At 39.1% G+C, this 17,040-nt stretch overlaps 1 protein-coding gene across 3 annotated transcripts in view; it reads right to left on the reverse strand.

The window, feature by feature from the left end:
- RABGEF1 (RAB guanine nucleotide exchange factor 1) overlaps window positions 1–17,040 on the reverse strand; it is an 84,347-nt gene that overhangs the window by 23,194 nt on the left and 44,113 nt on the right. For all 3 annotated transcript variants that reach the window (XM_023735309.1, XM_004380779.3, XM_012556786.2), the window contains exon 3: window positions 14,560–14,726. In XM_023735309.1, the coding sequence (XP_023591077.1) occupies window positions 14,560–14,726 (167 nt within the window). The remainder of the gene's footprint in view (window positions 1–14,559; window positions 14,727–17,040) is intronic.

A 17,040-nucleotide genomic window follows, 5' to 3' on the forward strand; every position in this document is an offset into this window, starting at 1 on the left:
GATGTATGAGATCTCCCTGTCTCACTGCTCACTTCTGTCTTTTATATCTCAAGAGATTGCCTCAGGACACAATCCAGTCTTGTAGATTGAGTCCTGCCTTACTAACAAAACTGCCACCCATCCTCCCTCATTAACATCATAGAGGCAGGATTTACAACACATAGGATAACCACACAGTATCAGGAATCATGGCCCAGCCAAATTGACACACACATTTCTGGGGGGACATAAATCAATCCATGACAAGGGTCTTCCTCTTTTTTACTGACTCTCTACCAAGCATTATGTCCTTCTCCAGGGACTGGCCCCTCCTGATAACACGTCCAAACTATGTGAGACAAAGTCTCACCATCTGTGCTTCTAAGGAGCATTCTGGCTGTACTTCTGCCAAGACAGATTTGTTCGTTCTTCTGCAGTCTGTAGTATGTTCAGTATTCTTCACCAACACCGTAATTCAAATCCATCAGTTCTTCTTTGGTCTTCCTTATTCATTATTCAGCTTTCACATGCATATGAGGCGACTGAAAATACCACGGCTTGGGTCAGGCACACCTTAGTCCTCAAAGTGACATCTTTACTTCTTAACACTTTAAAGAGGTCTTTTGCAGCAGATTTGCCCAGTGTAATGTGTTGTTTGATTTACTGACTGCTGCTTCCATGGGTGTGGATTATAGATTCAAGTAAAATGAAATCCTTGACAACTTCAATATTTTCTCTGTTTATCACGATACTGCTTCTTGGTCCACTTGTGAGGATTTTTGTTTTCTTTATGTTGAGGTGTAACCCATACTGAAGGCTGTGGTCTTTGATCTTCATCAGTAAGTACTTCAAGTTCTCTTCACTTTCAGCAAGCAAGGTTGTGTCATCTGCATATTGCAGGTTGTTAAATGAGTCTTCCTCCAATCCTGATGTCAAATTCTTCATATAGCCCAGCTTCTAGGATATTTGCTCAGCATACAGGTTGAGTAAGTATGGTGAAAGGATACAATCCTGACGCACACCTTTCCTGAGTTTAAACCACGCAGTATCCCCTTGTTCTGTTCGAACGACTGCCTCTTGGTGTATGTACAAGTTCCACATGAACACAATTAAGTATTAACTCTGGTGAGCTAAAAATTCTACCTCTTGCTTATTATTACATAACTGGTTATTAAATTACTGTGGTATTTAGTTACTTATGTTTAAATTAAAGAAAAACATCCTTTTTCTTCCCTATGCTATACTATTATTAAGTATCAATAGAACAAAATAGCATTTTATAGTCATCTTATCAAATCAAGCAATCGCCAATCTTTTTAAATTATTAGGCATTTCCTAACTATGATTCAAAATCTGTAAGGCCTAAAAGAAACCAACCAAACCAAACCTGTTGCCATTGAGTCAATTCCAACTCACAGTGACCTACAGGACAGAGTAGAACTGCCTGATAGGGTTTTCAAGGCTGTAATCTTTATGGGAGCAGACTGACACATCTTTCTCCTGTGCAGCGGCTGGCGGGTTTAAACCGCTGACCTTTCAGTTAGCAGCTGAGTATTTAACTACTGCGCCACCAGGACTCCTGCCTAAAAGAAAAGAATGGTAAATTCAATCACACTAAAAGAAAGAACAAGTAAACAAAAAAGAGTATATGCACGACAAAAAACACTATAAGGCAAAAGTAAGACAACGAACTAGAAAAAATGCTTTCAAGCTATATCACAAGGGGCTACTCTCCTGAATATACAAGAACTCCTATAAATAGAGAAGAAAAAAATCCAATAGCTTAATATAAAATGGGTATAGAATACCAACAGTATGCAGAAAGGAAATAGATTTTAATCACAGGAAAAATGCTCAACATCACTCAGGAAAACAAATACGCAAATTAAAAAAAACTATTAAGACATGCCATGTAAAAAATTAACAGGGAGACAAAACCCTGAAATTTGATGCTGACTGTGCTGTGGGGAAACCAGCACTCTCCTACATTGCAGGTGGGAATGTACAATGACATAACTTCAGTGGAGGGCAGTTTGGAAATAATCATCAAAATTGTACATGCATTTATCCAATGACCCAACAATTCCATTTCTCAGAAACTTTCTACTGATATAACTGGAAATGTACAAAATGAAATACATATAAAGCTACTTATTATAGCACTCTTTGTAATAGCAAGAGACTAGAGAAAACACAAATGGTCACCAGTCAAAGAGTAAATAAATTATGGTTTAATCCATAAAATGGAATACTATGTAGTTGTAAAAAGAAACAAGCATGCTTTTATGTAGTGATAAGGAAAGAGCTCTTAAATGTATTGCTAAGTAAGAAAAAGCAGGGTGTACAACAACAGAAAGACAATCTAATCAAAAAACAGGCAAAAGACATGAACAGAAACTTCATCAAAGAGGACATTCAGGTGGCTAACAAATACGTGCAAAGATGTTTGTGATCACTAGCCATCAGAGAGATGAAAATCAAAACCACAATGAGATACCATCTCAGCCCTGTAAAAATGGTACTGATCAAAAAAACAGAAAACAACAAATGCTGGCGAGGTTGTGGAGAGACTGGAACTCTTCTTATGCACTGCTGGTGGGATTGTAAAACGGTACAGCGACTATGGAAAACAGTATGGCGCGTCCTGAAAAAGCTAGAAATAGGGATACCTTATGATCTAGCAATCATATATAGGTACATATCCTGGAGATAGAAGAGTACTGACATGAGTAGCCATACGCACACTTATGTTCACTGCAGCGTTACAACAGCAAAAAGACGGAAACAACCTAACTGCCCATCAACCGATGAATGGATAAACAAATTGTGGTAAAGATATACAACGGAAACTACACAACTACAAAGAATAATGATGAGTCCACAAAACATAACATGGATGAATCTGGAGGCATTATGCTGAGTGAAGTAAGTCAATCACAGAAGGACAAATATTGTATAGTCTCACTTTTATAAGAAGTCAAGAATAGGTATACACACAGAAAGCAATGTACTTTGATGGTTACCAGGGATGGGTAATAGAATAGTAATCACTTGCTATTTTTGGTGATGGGAAAGGGAATACCCAAAATGAGTGAAATCTACACAACTTGACCAAGGCAAAAGATGACACTAAGAAGTATGCAAGAATAAGGGACAATTTTGGTAAATGTTATAATGTACGATTTTGCATCAACAATAATAACAGCCAAAAATATGTGTGTGGTTTCATAGGTAGATATGTATGCATATATGTGTATAGGAAGACATATGTGCGTACATGTGCACGTATGTATAGGTGTATCTTATAGGCATATGTATACACACGTTTGTGTGTGCTGCATATATACTCATATACATAATAAAGCACACAGGGGGCACAGTTACAGAAACTTCCTAGACATCCAAACACCTCTTGGGATTGGTTTACTGGGTGGGCTTGGAACCAAAGCCTCGCGGAACAACTCAGTCAACTGGCATAACATAGTTCATAAAGTTATGTTCTACGTCCTAGTATGGTGAGTAGCGTCTGGGGTCTTAAAAGCTTGCAAGTGGCCATCTAAGATCCAACTATTGGTCTCTATTCATCAAGAACAAAGGAGAATGAAGGAAATCAAAGACTCAGAGAAGAAACTAGTTCACAGGACTAACAGCTTACATAAACCATGGCTTCATCTAGCCTGAGACCAAAAAGAACTAGAAGGTGCCTGGCTACCACTACCAACCATTCTGACCAGGGACGTAATAGAAGGTCCCACATAGAATGCGAGAAAATTTTAAACAAAACTCAAATTCTTAAAAAAGGCCACACTTACTGGACCAATAGAGACTAGACGAACCTCCAAGACTATTGTCCTAAGATATCCTTTGAACTCAGAACTGAAGCCACTCCCAGAGGTCACCTTTCACCCAAGTAATAGATTGGCTTATAACATAAACAATATCACCTGTGAGTACTATGCTCCCTTAAATAATCAACTATGAGACCAAATGTTCAACATAACCCCAAAGCAAAGACGAGAAGTTGGGGGGCGGGCAGAGAAGCTAGATTAACAGAAACAGAACAAATAGGAAATAATGAGAATGCTGACACATTTGTGAAAAATAACCAATGTCATGGAACAATTTGTACAAAATTGTTAAATGGGAATCCAATTCGCTATGTAAAATTTCACCTAAAACATAATATTATTAAAAAAAAAAAGTAAGGTGTATATAGGCTGCTATTTTTATGTAAAATGGAGGCGTCTGAGATAAGAATATTTGTGTTTATAAATGAGAACAAAAGCTCAGAAGGATACACAAGAAACTAATACTAGAGGTTACCTGGATATGGGGGAAAGATAGGGGTAGTGACTGGGAACTAGATGAGTGAAGGACAAGGACTAGAAGGGAAACTTTTCACTGTACACTTTTTATTTTTTAGTCATTTGAATGTACTATCTATTTTTTGGTAAATACATAAATGAGGTAAAAAAAAGTAGTGACATCTTTAAAGTACTGAAAGGAAAAAAAATGTCAACCTGGAATTCTGTATCTAGCAAAGATGTTTTCAAAAAATAAAGGCAGGCAAAACATCTCACAACATGGATGAATCTGGAGGGCATATGGAAATCCTGGTGGTGCATTGGTTAAAAGCTACGGCTGCTAACTGAAAGGTCAGCAGTTCGAATCCACCAGGTGCTCCTTGGAAACTCTTTGGGCAGTTCTACTCGGTCCTGTAGGGTCACCACTATGAGTCAGAACGGACTCAACGGCAACAGGTTTGGTTTTTTTTCTGGTTTGGAGGGCATTATGTTGAGTGAGATATGTCAAGCACAAAAGGACAAATACTGTATGAGATCACTATTACAAAAACCCAAGAAAAGGTTTCCATACAGAAAAAAACAATCTTTGACACTGACGAGGGAGGTGAAGGATAGGTAGGGGAAATCACTAACTAAACAAGTAGACAAGTGTTGACTTTGGTGAAAGGAAAGACAACGCACAATATAGGGGAAGTCAGCACAACCTGACCAAGGCAAAGTCATAGAGACTTCCTAGACATATCCAAACACCTTGAGGGACTGAGTTGCTGGGGCTGAGGGCTGGGGACCATGGTCTCTGGGGTCATCTAGGTCAACTGGCATAACACAGTTCATAAAGAAAATGTTCTACATCCTACTTTGGTAAGTAGCATCTGGGGTCCTAAAACCTTGGGAGTGGCCACCTAAGATACATCTATTGGTTCCAGCATGTTTGGAACAAAGGAGAATGAAGAAAACCAAAGACACAAGGAAAATATTGGGCTAAAGGACAAATCGACCACATGAACCACAGCTTCCACCAGCCTGAGCCTAGAAGAACTAGTTGGTACCTGGCTACTACCACCAACTGCTCTAACAGGGATCACAATAGAGGGTTCTGGGCAGAGCAGGAGCAAAATGTAGAATAAAATTCAAATTCACAAAACAAGGTCAGACTTACTGGTCTGACAGAGACTGGAGGAACCCCTGAGACTATGGCCCCCGGACACCCTGCTAACTCAGAACTGGAGCCACTCCCAAAGCCCACCTTTCAGCCAAAGATTAGATAGGTGTATAAAATAAAAATAACACATGTGAGGAATGTGCTTCTTAGTTCAATCAATTATAAGAGACCAAATGGGCACCACCTGCCCAAAAGCAAAGACGAGAAGGCAGAAAGGGACAGAAAAACTAGATGAAAGGATAGTGAGAATACAGGGTAGAAAGGGAAAGGGGGAGAGTGCTGACACATTGTAGAGATTGCAACTAATGTCACAAAACAATTTGAGTATAAAATTTCTGAATGAAAAACTAATTTGCGCTGTAAACGTTGACCTAAAACAATAAAATTTTTTAAAAAGGGCAAAATTAAGAGTCTTTCAGGCATACAAAAGCTGAGGGAGTTAGTCACCAGCACACCAGCGCTACAAGAAATGTCAAAGGAAGTCCTTCAGGCAAAAGGAGAATATGGCTGGAAATGTGGGTCCTCACAAAGGAACAAAGAACATCAATAATGGCAAATATAAAAGACTTTTTCTCATTTTAAAAATTTCTTGAAAAGATTAACTGTATAAAGCTAAAATAATAAAAATGTATTATAGGATTTATAATATGTAGAACTAAAATGTAGGAAACAATTAGCACAAAGTGTGAGAGGAAGAAATGTAAGATTGCTATCATAAGGTTCTTATACATAAAGTGGTATAATATTATTTGAAGGTAAACTGTAAGTTAAAGATGAATTCCACAAACCCTAAAACAACCACTAAAAAACAAAACAAAAGAGATACAGCTAATAAGCCAATAGTGGAAATAAAGATGTACTCATTAAAAATAATCAATCTAAAAGAAGGCAGATGTTTATCTAGTGCTGCTATAACAGAAATACCACAAGGGGATGGCTTTAACAAATAGAAATTTATTTTCTCACAGTTTAGGAGGCTAGAAGTCTGAATTCAGGGTGCCAGCTCTAGGGGAAGTCTTTCTCCTTCTGTTGGCTCTGGAGGAAGGTTCTTGTCTCTCAGAGCTTCTGCTCCTGGGTGAACGAACGTCATGTGGCTTGGCATCTATCTTCTCCCATCTCTGCTTGCTAGCTTGCATTTAATCTCTTTTATATTTCAAAAGAGATTGACTCAAGATACACCCTACACTAATCTTGCCTCATTAACATAACAAAGACAACCTATTCCAAAGTGGAATTATAACCACAAGCATAGAGGTTAGGATTTACAACACATATTTTGGGAGGACACAATTCAATCCATAATAGCAGGAAAAGAGGAGGAAAAAAAAAAAACAACCAAATGGGGTAGAAAACAAATAGCAAGATGATAAGTTTATAAAAAATAACATTAAATGTAAGTGGTCTAAACAGTGCAATTAAAAAGGCGAGATTGTCAGATTAGATTAAAAAAGAACACAGAACAAAAAACAAGACTCCAGTATATGCTGTCTATAAGTCACTTTAAATACAAAAATACTGATGTTAAAAACTAAAAAATGAAAAAAATGCTAAAAACTAAAAATGGAAAAGGATATATTATGCAAACTATCAAGAAGAGCTGGAGTAGCTATACCAACATTAGACACAGTAGATTTCAGAACTCGAAATATTACCAGGACTAAAGAGGGCCTAAAATAAAAAGAATAATAAAAATGGTGTCAATTCAAGAAAACAACAATCTTAAATGAGTATGCACCTAATAGCCAGATTCAAAGTATATGAAGCAAAAACTGACAGAACTGAAAAGGGAAATAAATGAAACCACAAATATAATTGGAAATTTCAACACTCCTCTCTCAATAATTGATAGAACAAGTGGACAGAAAAATCAGTAATAACAGAATACTTGATCAACCAACTTGACCTAACTGCCATTTATAGAACACTCCATCCAATAAAAACAGAATACATGTTCAATCTGACAAAATAATAATGGCAAGAGTTTACAAATGGCAAAGGCTGATTATGTGCCAAGTACTTTTACAAATGCTATCTTGTATAATCCTCACAACAACTCTACGAGGCAGTACTTTTATGATGTTTACAAATGAGGACGCTAAGGCTTGAAGAAGTTAAGTAACTTGCCTGATGTTGCAGTTATTTAAGTGGTAACAGCTGGAATCTGAACCCGGGTCTGTGTACCTTAACTCCAAAGCCTGAGCTCTTTGCTCGGCTATAACTGCCTCTAACTCTTCAGAGGAACACCAATCCCCACTGACTCTGGAGGTGTGCAAGCTAGCCAAGGTCAAGAAAATACCAGCCGCCCCCTTTATTGCTTTACTTGTGGCATGTTCCCCTCCCCACTAATACTTTTGTCCAAAGACAGATTCTTTTTTATTAAAAAAAAAAAAACTTCTTAAAAAATGAAAATGAAGACTAAATCTATTAATACAAATTACTAAAAGCAACACTTGGTTGTTTCTCTCCAACCTAACTAAAAATCAACCACTACTAAGAGTGTTTAAGGGCTATAGCTGCCAACCAAAAGGTCGGCAGTTCAAATCTGCCAACCGCTCCTTGGAAACCCAATGGGGCAGTTCTACTCTGTCCTATAGGGTTGCTATGAGTCGGAATCGACTCGACGTCAACGGGTTACTAACAGAACCAGAGTTTTGATTAGAGACTAGAAAGTGAAGGAGACACAGTTCAGGTGTTTGATACACAGGAAGGAGGTGAGGTAGTTCTGAAGATCTAGCAGGTATTCAATGTGTAAGACGAAAGAAGTAAAGAAAGGAAAACAGAAATAATTTCACCTAATTACAGTTAGTTTTGGCTAGGGCATAAATGGCAACTGCCTGTTCTTCAACTTAAAATCATGTTGCAAAAAACAAAATCTGCATTTCAAGAATAGCCAGTAGTCATGATTATTAAGCTTTCCATTTCCCAATCTGAACACTCAGCTTAAAAAGTCTTCCCAGCAGGACAAAATGTGCTTTTGAACTATGATGATGATGATATTTATAGCTATAGCTATTGTTCACTGAGAATTCTCTATATGCCAGATGCTGTGCTTTACTATACATTCTCATTAATTCTTAAAAATTTTGTTAGGTAGGTGGTATTATCCCTGTTTTGCAGATGAGTAAACTGAGGTTAGAGAGGTTAAATCACTGAAGTGCAAAAGTCACATAGCTAGTAAGAAGGGCTGGAATTTGAATCTAGATCTTTTTGATTCTCAAGCCCAAGTTCTTCACAGCCACATCATGATGTCCCTCTATTATTACAGACATCTACTTATTCCTATTTAAATCAACCAGTGAGTATCAATAACGCACCTATCACGTAAGGTTGTCTACAAAGCAGATCATGTGCTAAATTAAATCTCTCATTTACCAAATAAGCCTGTGAATGCAAAACCTTCATCAATAAGTTTATTTGAAGAACAATTATAAAGAGCACAGATGACCTGAAAATGCCAATATCAAGAACATGATCATGTAGTAAGACGATTAAGCCCTTTCTAGTCTAATAAACATTACAGCCTTGGAAGCCCTACGAGGCAGTTGTACCCTGGCCTATAGGGTCGCTGTGAGTTGGAATCGACTCAATGGCAACGGGTTTGGTTTTGCTTTAGTCTAACAAAAATATGTTTTATCTCAACTGTTAACAAAAAATTTACAAAAATACCCACACAAATTTCTCAGATCATCTAAATAAGAAAAAAATGCAGAATATTTCGATTTTGTCAATGGTTCCAAATATTCTTTACATAAAAAAAAGATTTTTTTTTCGTCCTGATATAGGATCCGATTGAGAGTCACACACTGCATTTAGCGGTTATGCATCTTTAGTGCCCTTTGATCTGGAAATGTTCCTCAGCCTTTCTTTGTTTTTCATGACACGGACATTCTTGAAGAATACCCAAACCCACTGCCTGGGCCGAAACAATGCCGACTCGTGGCGACTTCATGTATTATACTGAATATTATACAGAACTGTTCCATAGGGTTTTTCTTGGAAATTTTCTTGGAAGACTCTTTCATAATCTTTACGAAAGCAGATCTCCAGGCTTTTCTTCCACAGTGCTGCTTGGTGGGTTCAAAGGGCCAACTTTTAGGTTAGCAGCCAATCACAAACCACTTGCGCCATCCAAGAACTCTTTTTTGAAGAATATAGGCCAGTTATATTGTAATGCCACTCAATTTGAGTTTCTCTGCTATTTCCTCATGACCAGACTTGGGTTATAAATTTTCAGCTGAAATACTATATAAGTAATGTTTTCTTCTCAGAGTATCATATCTGGAGGCACATGATGTCTGTTTTCCCCATCATTTTATAATCACTTCTCTACTGTGATAATAAATCCTTTGTGGGAAGATCATATTAGAGCACAACTCGTTCCTCAGGAAACTCCCTCCCTTCACTCCAGATTTCATATCTGGATGAAATTTGCCTGTATCAGTTTTTACTGTGATGATTGCAAATGTTTGATTTTCTAACTTCATCATTCCTTCTATATTTATTAGTTAGGATTCTATGGTAAAGAAAAGCTTTCTCTTCTCCCCTATTTATTTATTTATTAATGGAATGGGCTCAAGGAGTATTGTTTTATTCAATTAGTTGTACTCCATTACTGTCGTTACTTGTTTTGATACTCAAACGGTCCCAGATTTGGTTGGTGGAAACTCCTTCAAACTAGCTTCTGAGTCTTTTTGACATGCCCCCAACATTTGTCAGCGGGGGGGGCCTTCCTTCCCTGCTCCATCCCTGGAATCAGTCGTTTCTGCAAGGAGTCCTGGTTCATTTTAGTGAGAAATAGCATTTAGAATCTAAGGTTTGGGTGGAGAAATGAGTATCTGAATCTTAAAAAAGGAAAAGATATTCCTCCTGGGAGTATCATCTTCAGATGAGTTAGTAAAAGAGGCACACAAAGATTCCACTCAGGGTGACAACTATTTGAACTCTAAAGGAAAAGGGCATTTTGGAATATGTGAACAATTATTTCAGTTTGGCTGAACCACTGTGATTTACTCTATAAGCTACAGGTGACTCAACCTTACTTTGGAGATGAAAAAACTAAAAGTAAACTTTGTGTCTTTATAAACAGTCAAGCTGTTCCATTTACCTTCTCTGAAGGGGCATCCAACTCTGACAGGATGTTAAAATACTCTTCAAAACCCTTGGAAGGTTACTTGCTTTGTCTGCTACCAAGATGCCCCAGCTTAAGCTCTTTCGCTTAAGCTGCTAATAGAAGCAAGTAAAATATCAAGAGCAAGAGCTTCATGTATTAAGGGAGTAAGATAAAGAATACAGAATACAAAGAGTCTATTTCTACTCTAGATCCAGTAAAGTAAAATTGCACTTAGTACAAGCTAACCTGCTCCACAAACAATGGCCAACAAATAATCCAGTCTGCAATGCAAAGTTCACCTGGCAAAGTGACACAGCAACCTGTGAAACAAAGATCCAATAACTTCCTCTTTTGTAATACACACACATCAAGTTGTTAAATACTCTGAGGTCTTTACCCCAGAAGCTTTCTACAGACAAAAAAAAAAAAAAAACAACTAAAGAGCAAAAAAATCTAAGGGGCAAATCCGTAAATACAAAAAAGGTAAAAACTATTTGGTGCTAATAAGTTTTTTTTTAAATAAAAATCACTTGGAGTTGTTTCAAGTATGGACTTTGCATTGGATTATATATTTTCTTTCCATAATATAACTCTCATCTTCCAGAAGATCAAAGGACATGATTTATACACACATCCACACACACACTGAGTTTCTGAGTTATACACAAATTTGAAGCAAAGGAATATAATGGAAAAAAAAAATTGAACCAGGAGTAAGGAGACCTAAGCTCTGATATACCAACCCATTAAGTGACCCTGGTTAAATCAGTTAAGCTTTCTGGGCTTTCATATTGTTATCTGTAAAATGAGACAGAGCAGATGGCTTTATAGTTTTCATAAATACATATCGTTTCACTATATATTATAATTTCATAAGTTTAAGGAAACTTTCCCAAAGGAAGTAACAGAATTTAAGCTAAATAAGAATGCATGGCTTTGATCAATAACCTTGAACTCCTTACCAACAGATATTACTCTATCAGAATAGTAAGTGTTAAGCACTTATCGGAAGGAGCCCTGGTGGCACAGTGGTTAAGTGTTCAGCTGTTAACCAAAAGGTCGGCGGTTAGAGCTCACCAGCTGCTTTGTGGGAGAAAGACATGGCAGTCTGCTTCCGTAAAGATTACAGCCTTGGATACCCTATGGGGCAGTTCTACTCTGTTCTGTAGGGTCGCTATGAGACAGAATCGACCGGATGGCAATGGGTAACACTTACTGGAGACATACTACGTGTGGCAGACTTTGTGTTGAATTCTTTACACGTATCAATTCATTTAACCCTCTCCATGTGCCTATGAGAGGTATTACTGTCCCTTGGTATAGACAGGATCAGCCAGATTAGCTTGCCCAAGGTCACACAGCAGAGCTGGAATTCAAACCAGGAATGACTCAAAAGCCTATGCTTTTTAACCCGCTACACTACCTCCTAACAGGTAAATCAGGAGCCAAATATAGTCTTAATTTAGTCATTGTATAATTCCCCTTATCACAGCAGAGAGAAAATACCTACGACTGGCAACCAACCAAGAAACAACTCCAAATTAATCATGTGAACAAAGAGAAGACTGTGTAAAGGTGTGAATGTCTTAAAGAGGAGTGCTGTGTTTTGGTGATAAGCAGCTTTTCCTTTTAATCAAACAAAAGAGCAATAGTCACTAAATTAGAAACACCAGCAAGGATCTTAAGGGCTAATATTATTATTCATTCTCTGCATTTTGTTGTTAGTTGCTGTCTAGTCGATTCCAAGTCATGGCAGAGTAGAACTGCTCCATAGGGTTGTTTGTTTTTTTTGTTTTTTTTGTACTTTAGATGAAAGTTTACAGAACAAATAGTTTCTCATTAAACAGTTAGTACACATATTGTTTTATGACAATGGTTGACAACCCCACAACATGTCAACACTGTCCCTTCTCAACCTTGGGTTCCCTATTACCAGCTTTCCTGTCCCCTCCTGCTTTCTTGTCCTTGTCCCTGGGCTGTTGTATCCCATTAGTCTCGTTTTGTTTTATGGGCCTGTCTAATCTTTGGCTGAACGGTGAACCTCAGGAGTGACTTCATTACTGAGCTAAAAGGGTGTCCAGGGGCCATACTCTCAGGGTTTCTCCAGTCTCTGTCAGGCCAGTAAGTCTGGTCTTCTTTTGTGAGTTAGAATTTTGATCTACATTTTTCTCCAGCTCTGTCTGGGACCCTCTGTTGTGATCCCTGTCAGAACAGTCAGTGGTGGTAGCCGGGCACCATCTAGTTGTACTGGTCCATAGGGTTTTGAAGGCTGTGACCTTTCAGCAGTAGATTGCCAGGCCTGTTAAGCACTCAACCATTTGCGCCACCCAGGGACTCTAGTCCCTGCGTTTATGCAGACCAAAAACCTCAACGCAATTACAGAGAGTAGGGGGCACTCTTCCCAGTGTATCCGCACTGGTTCCGGGTCTGCCCCACGGTTTCAAGTTTACTGTATAACTCTGACAAGTATCAGCATAGAGGCTCAGAGACTGACCCCTAACAACAGAGACTCTTGCTTCATGCTACGCCGTTTCAACTAGCTTGCCTGCTCACTGGTGGGACTAAGTAATGGAACATCTGTCATTTTAGTGACACTCCTCTTGGTGGTTCTATGGCATTTTAAGGAGGAGGAATAAGGTCATGTACATACACATTCATGTACTAGAAATACCTACTCTGAGTTACTTTCATCCTTCCTAAGACCCCAAAAAGGAGCCCTGGTGGCGCAAAAGTTAAGCTCTCGGCTGCTAACCTAAAGGATGACGGTTCAAACCCACCCAGTGGCTCCAGGGGAGAAAGACTGGTGATCTGTTCCCATAAAGATTTCAGCCTAGGAAATCTTATAGGGCAGTTCTTCTCTGTCACATGAGGTCACTATGAGTCAAAATTGACTCGATGGCACCCAACAAGAGCCCAAAGTGAGGCTTTCCCTATATGTTCCCTGTGTTTCCTCAAAACACAAGTTGTCTCTCAAACAAGCTCTCACAAAGAAAACTTTTCTCTCAGATGACTTCAAGCCTAGAAAACAGCATTTCGGATAAGCTATAGAAAGTGGGGATATTATACAGAGGAGAATGAACTGGGTTAAAAAAAAAATAAAGGCACAAAAAAATAAAACATCCAAAAAAACAGCCATTTTTTGCGGGAATGAATTTTATAAACAAGACTACATTATTTCAATTCTCTTTATTCCTCCTGTAAAAAACCTAAACGAGCTTCTCTAAAACATAATCTTCTCCAACCAAAGGCATTTTGGTTTCAAATATTGTCGACCCTCAGACTCAATTTCTATCTCAAATCTGGGTTGGTGTTCCCTGAAAGCTGACAGAAATGAGAATGCTCAGCCCACTTGCTTTAGAGATCCATGGTAGTCTGCATCTCACTCACACGTAGAAGAAACAAGAGTAGCAGAAAACTACCCTTCTTTGCAAAGATTAGTCCAAAGGACTAATGGACCACAACTACCATGGCCTCCACCAGACTGAGTCCAGTACAACTAGATGGTACCTGGCTACCACCACTGACTGTTCTGACAGGGATCACAATAGAGGGTCTCGGACAGAGATGGAGAAAAATGTAGAACAAAATTCTAACTCACAAAAAAAGACCAGACCTACTGACCTGACAAAGACTGGACAAACCCTGAGAGTATTGCCCCCGGACACACTTTTAGCTCAGTAATGAAGTCATTCCTGGGGTTCACCCTTCATCCAAAGATTAGACAGGCCCATAAAACAAAATGAGACTAAAGAGGCACACCAGCCCCGGGGCAAGGACTAGAAGGCAGGAGTGGACAGGAAAGCTGGTAATAGGGAACCTCGGGTCGAGAAAGGAGAATGCTGACATGTTGTGGGGTTGCTAACCATTGTCATAAAACAATATGTGTACTTACTGTTTAATGAGAAGCTAAAGTACAATAAGAAAAAACAAGAAGATAGGTCACATACCCTAGACATACGTTAAATAAAGTGAGAAGTGTTGGGGAAAAAAAACCAGAAAATTACCCTTCTTTGATCCAACCCTGGATGAAGCACTGAAGAATTTCTTCACTGTGGTAACCTTGCGGGTCTTCTCATTGGTTTTCTTTTCTTCAAACTTGGAAAATGTGAGGGACTGGGCCCCCTGGCTGCTCTGACTGCTGGCAAAGGCCTCTTCCTCCTCCCGCTGAAGTCTGTAATTCAAGAGAAGATTAAGAATGAGTTGACAATGTCTAAGTTTTTCTGGTATCTTAAGGCTATTATTCAATGGATTGAGGAACCTCTAAAAATTTTAGAACTAGAAGCTAAATATACCAAATAGGTCTGAGGTCTCTGATAGGTAGCTACAGTATGAAACTGTCCTATGTGCTACTACAAACTTCAAAAGGACATTCTCCATGGGTGATGTTCATTCAGCAACTGTACTAGGACTATATGGAAGAAATAAGGCCCAGTTCTTTTCCCTAACAAGCTCAAGGTTGGAAGGGGAAAGAGATAAGTAAGTAATTACCATACATTGCTACAGTTTCTTGTATAGAGGGTGAAAAACCAAATCAATAAGGACACAGGAGAGAGCAATTAAATCTGCTGGAGGAGTCTGAGAAGGTTTTACAATGGTGACATTTGGGCTACTTCTAAGGAGCCCTGGTGGTGTAATGGTTAAGCGCTCTGCTGCTAATCAAAAGGTTGGCAATTCGAACCCACCCAGTGGTTCTGCAGGAGAAAGGCCTGGCAATCTGCTCCTGTAAAAATTACAGCCAAGAAAACCCTATGGGGAAGTTCTGCTCTGTCACATGGGGTCACTATGAGTCGAAATTGACTTGATGGCATACAACAACTTAAACCAAGTGAAAGGGCACTCCAGGAAGAGGGAAGAACAGATAGGAAGGCGTGTGTCTGCTGTGGAACAAGTTCAATTTAGCCAGCACACTGACAGTGTGATGGACGATAATGCTGGATACACAGGAAGGCACTAGAGGTAAGCAACTTTGACTGCTATAATGGTTAAGGTTGTGTGTCAACTTAGCGAGGCTATAATTCTCAATTGTCTGGCAGTTATGATGTAGTGTGGCAGTTATGTAATGATGTAATTTGGCAGTTATGTAATGATATAATCAACTCCATGATGAGATCTTCTATGAGCAGCCAGTCAATTGAAAGCGTGTTTCCTTGGGGGTGTGGCCTGCCTCCAGTATATAAATGGATGTTTTAGCAAGGCTCTCACTCTGGATTCTGCACCTAGCTTATCATAATCTGACCTCTGGTTCTTCGGACTTGAGCTAGCAGCTTACCTGCAGATCTTGGGATTCATCGGCCTCTGCAGCCTGTGAGCCAGTGCCCTGCTGTCTGACCTGCCGATCTTGGGTTTGTCAGCCCCTGCAGCTACATGAGTCAGGAGAAGCCTCCAGCCTGATGCCTGGCTCATGGACTTGGGAGTGGCCAGCCTCTACAACCGCATGAGCCATTTCCTTGAGATAAATCTCTCTCTCTCTTCCTCTCTCTCTATATATACATACTCTTCACTGGTTTTGCTTCTCTAGAGAATCCAGCCTAAGACAACTGCTAAGCCCACTATGATTCTGGATTTCATCATGTGGCAGTGGGGAACCAAAAAATTTTAAATCCAAGAAGTTACCATATCAGATCTGTGCTTTCGAAAAACAATGCGAGTAGCTGTGTGAACAATTTGAGGAAGAGAAAGATGAGACAGGGGCAATAATTAGTCTGTTACTATAACAACAAAGCCCTGTTGTTGTTAGGTGCCGCTGAGTTGATTTTTGACTCACAGCAACCCCATGTGACAGAATAGGACTGCCCCATAGGGTTTCCTAGGCTGTAATCTTTATGGGAGCAGATCATCAGGTCTTTCTCCCATAGAGCTGCTGGGTGGGTTCAAACAGCCAACCTTTTGGTTAGCAGCTGAGCACTTAACTGTTGCACTACCAGTACTCTATTACAAAGGCTTAAGTGAGAGAAAAGAAGGCCCTGGAAAGTGGGAGCAGAGAGGATAAAATTCAAAAGATTTTCCCAGTTGGAATCAGTAGGACTCGCTCAATTAATTATAGGTGGTGAGGGAGGTGAAGAAAAATTAAGAATGACTCCAAGGTTTTTTAGCCAACTGAATAAACAGTGATGCCATTAACCGGTACAAGAGGAGAGTGGGAGGAAAAAGTTGGGAGTAGGGAGGAGAGTATATAAAAGCAATAAATCTGGTTTTGTACCATCTGAATTTGAGGTATCTACAGCAAATCTCAAGTGCTGTCTATAAAACAGCATCAGCATCACTGGGACCTTCTCATGCCCCATAAATCAGAGACTCTCCAGGGGATGCTGATGCCTGTTCAAATTTGGGAAATACGGCTGTGGGAAATCTCAAACAAGTTCACAACTGGAAGGAAAAAGAAATACAAACAAGATCATAGATGAAGGAGTTAACCTTAGAATGGAATACAGGCATATCTTTCATTGAGAAAGAAGTTAGTATAAGGATATATATATATGTATATA

The sequence above is a fragment of the Trichechus manatus genome, unplaced genomic scaffold, assembly GCF_000243295.1.
Source record: "Trichechus manatus latirostris isolate Lorelei unplaced genomic scaffold, TriManLat1.0 scaffold00077, whole genome shotgun sequence".
Taxonomy (NCBI): domain Eukaryota; kingdom Metazoa; phylum Chordata; class Mammalia; order Sirenia; family Trichechidae; genus Trichechus; species Trichechus manatus.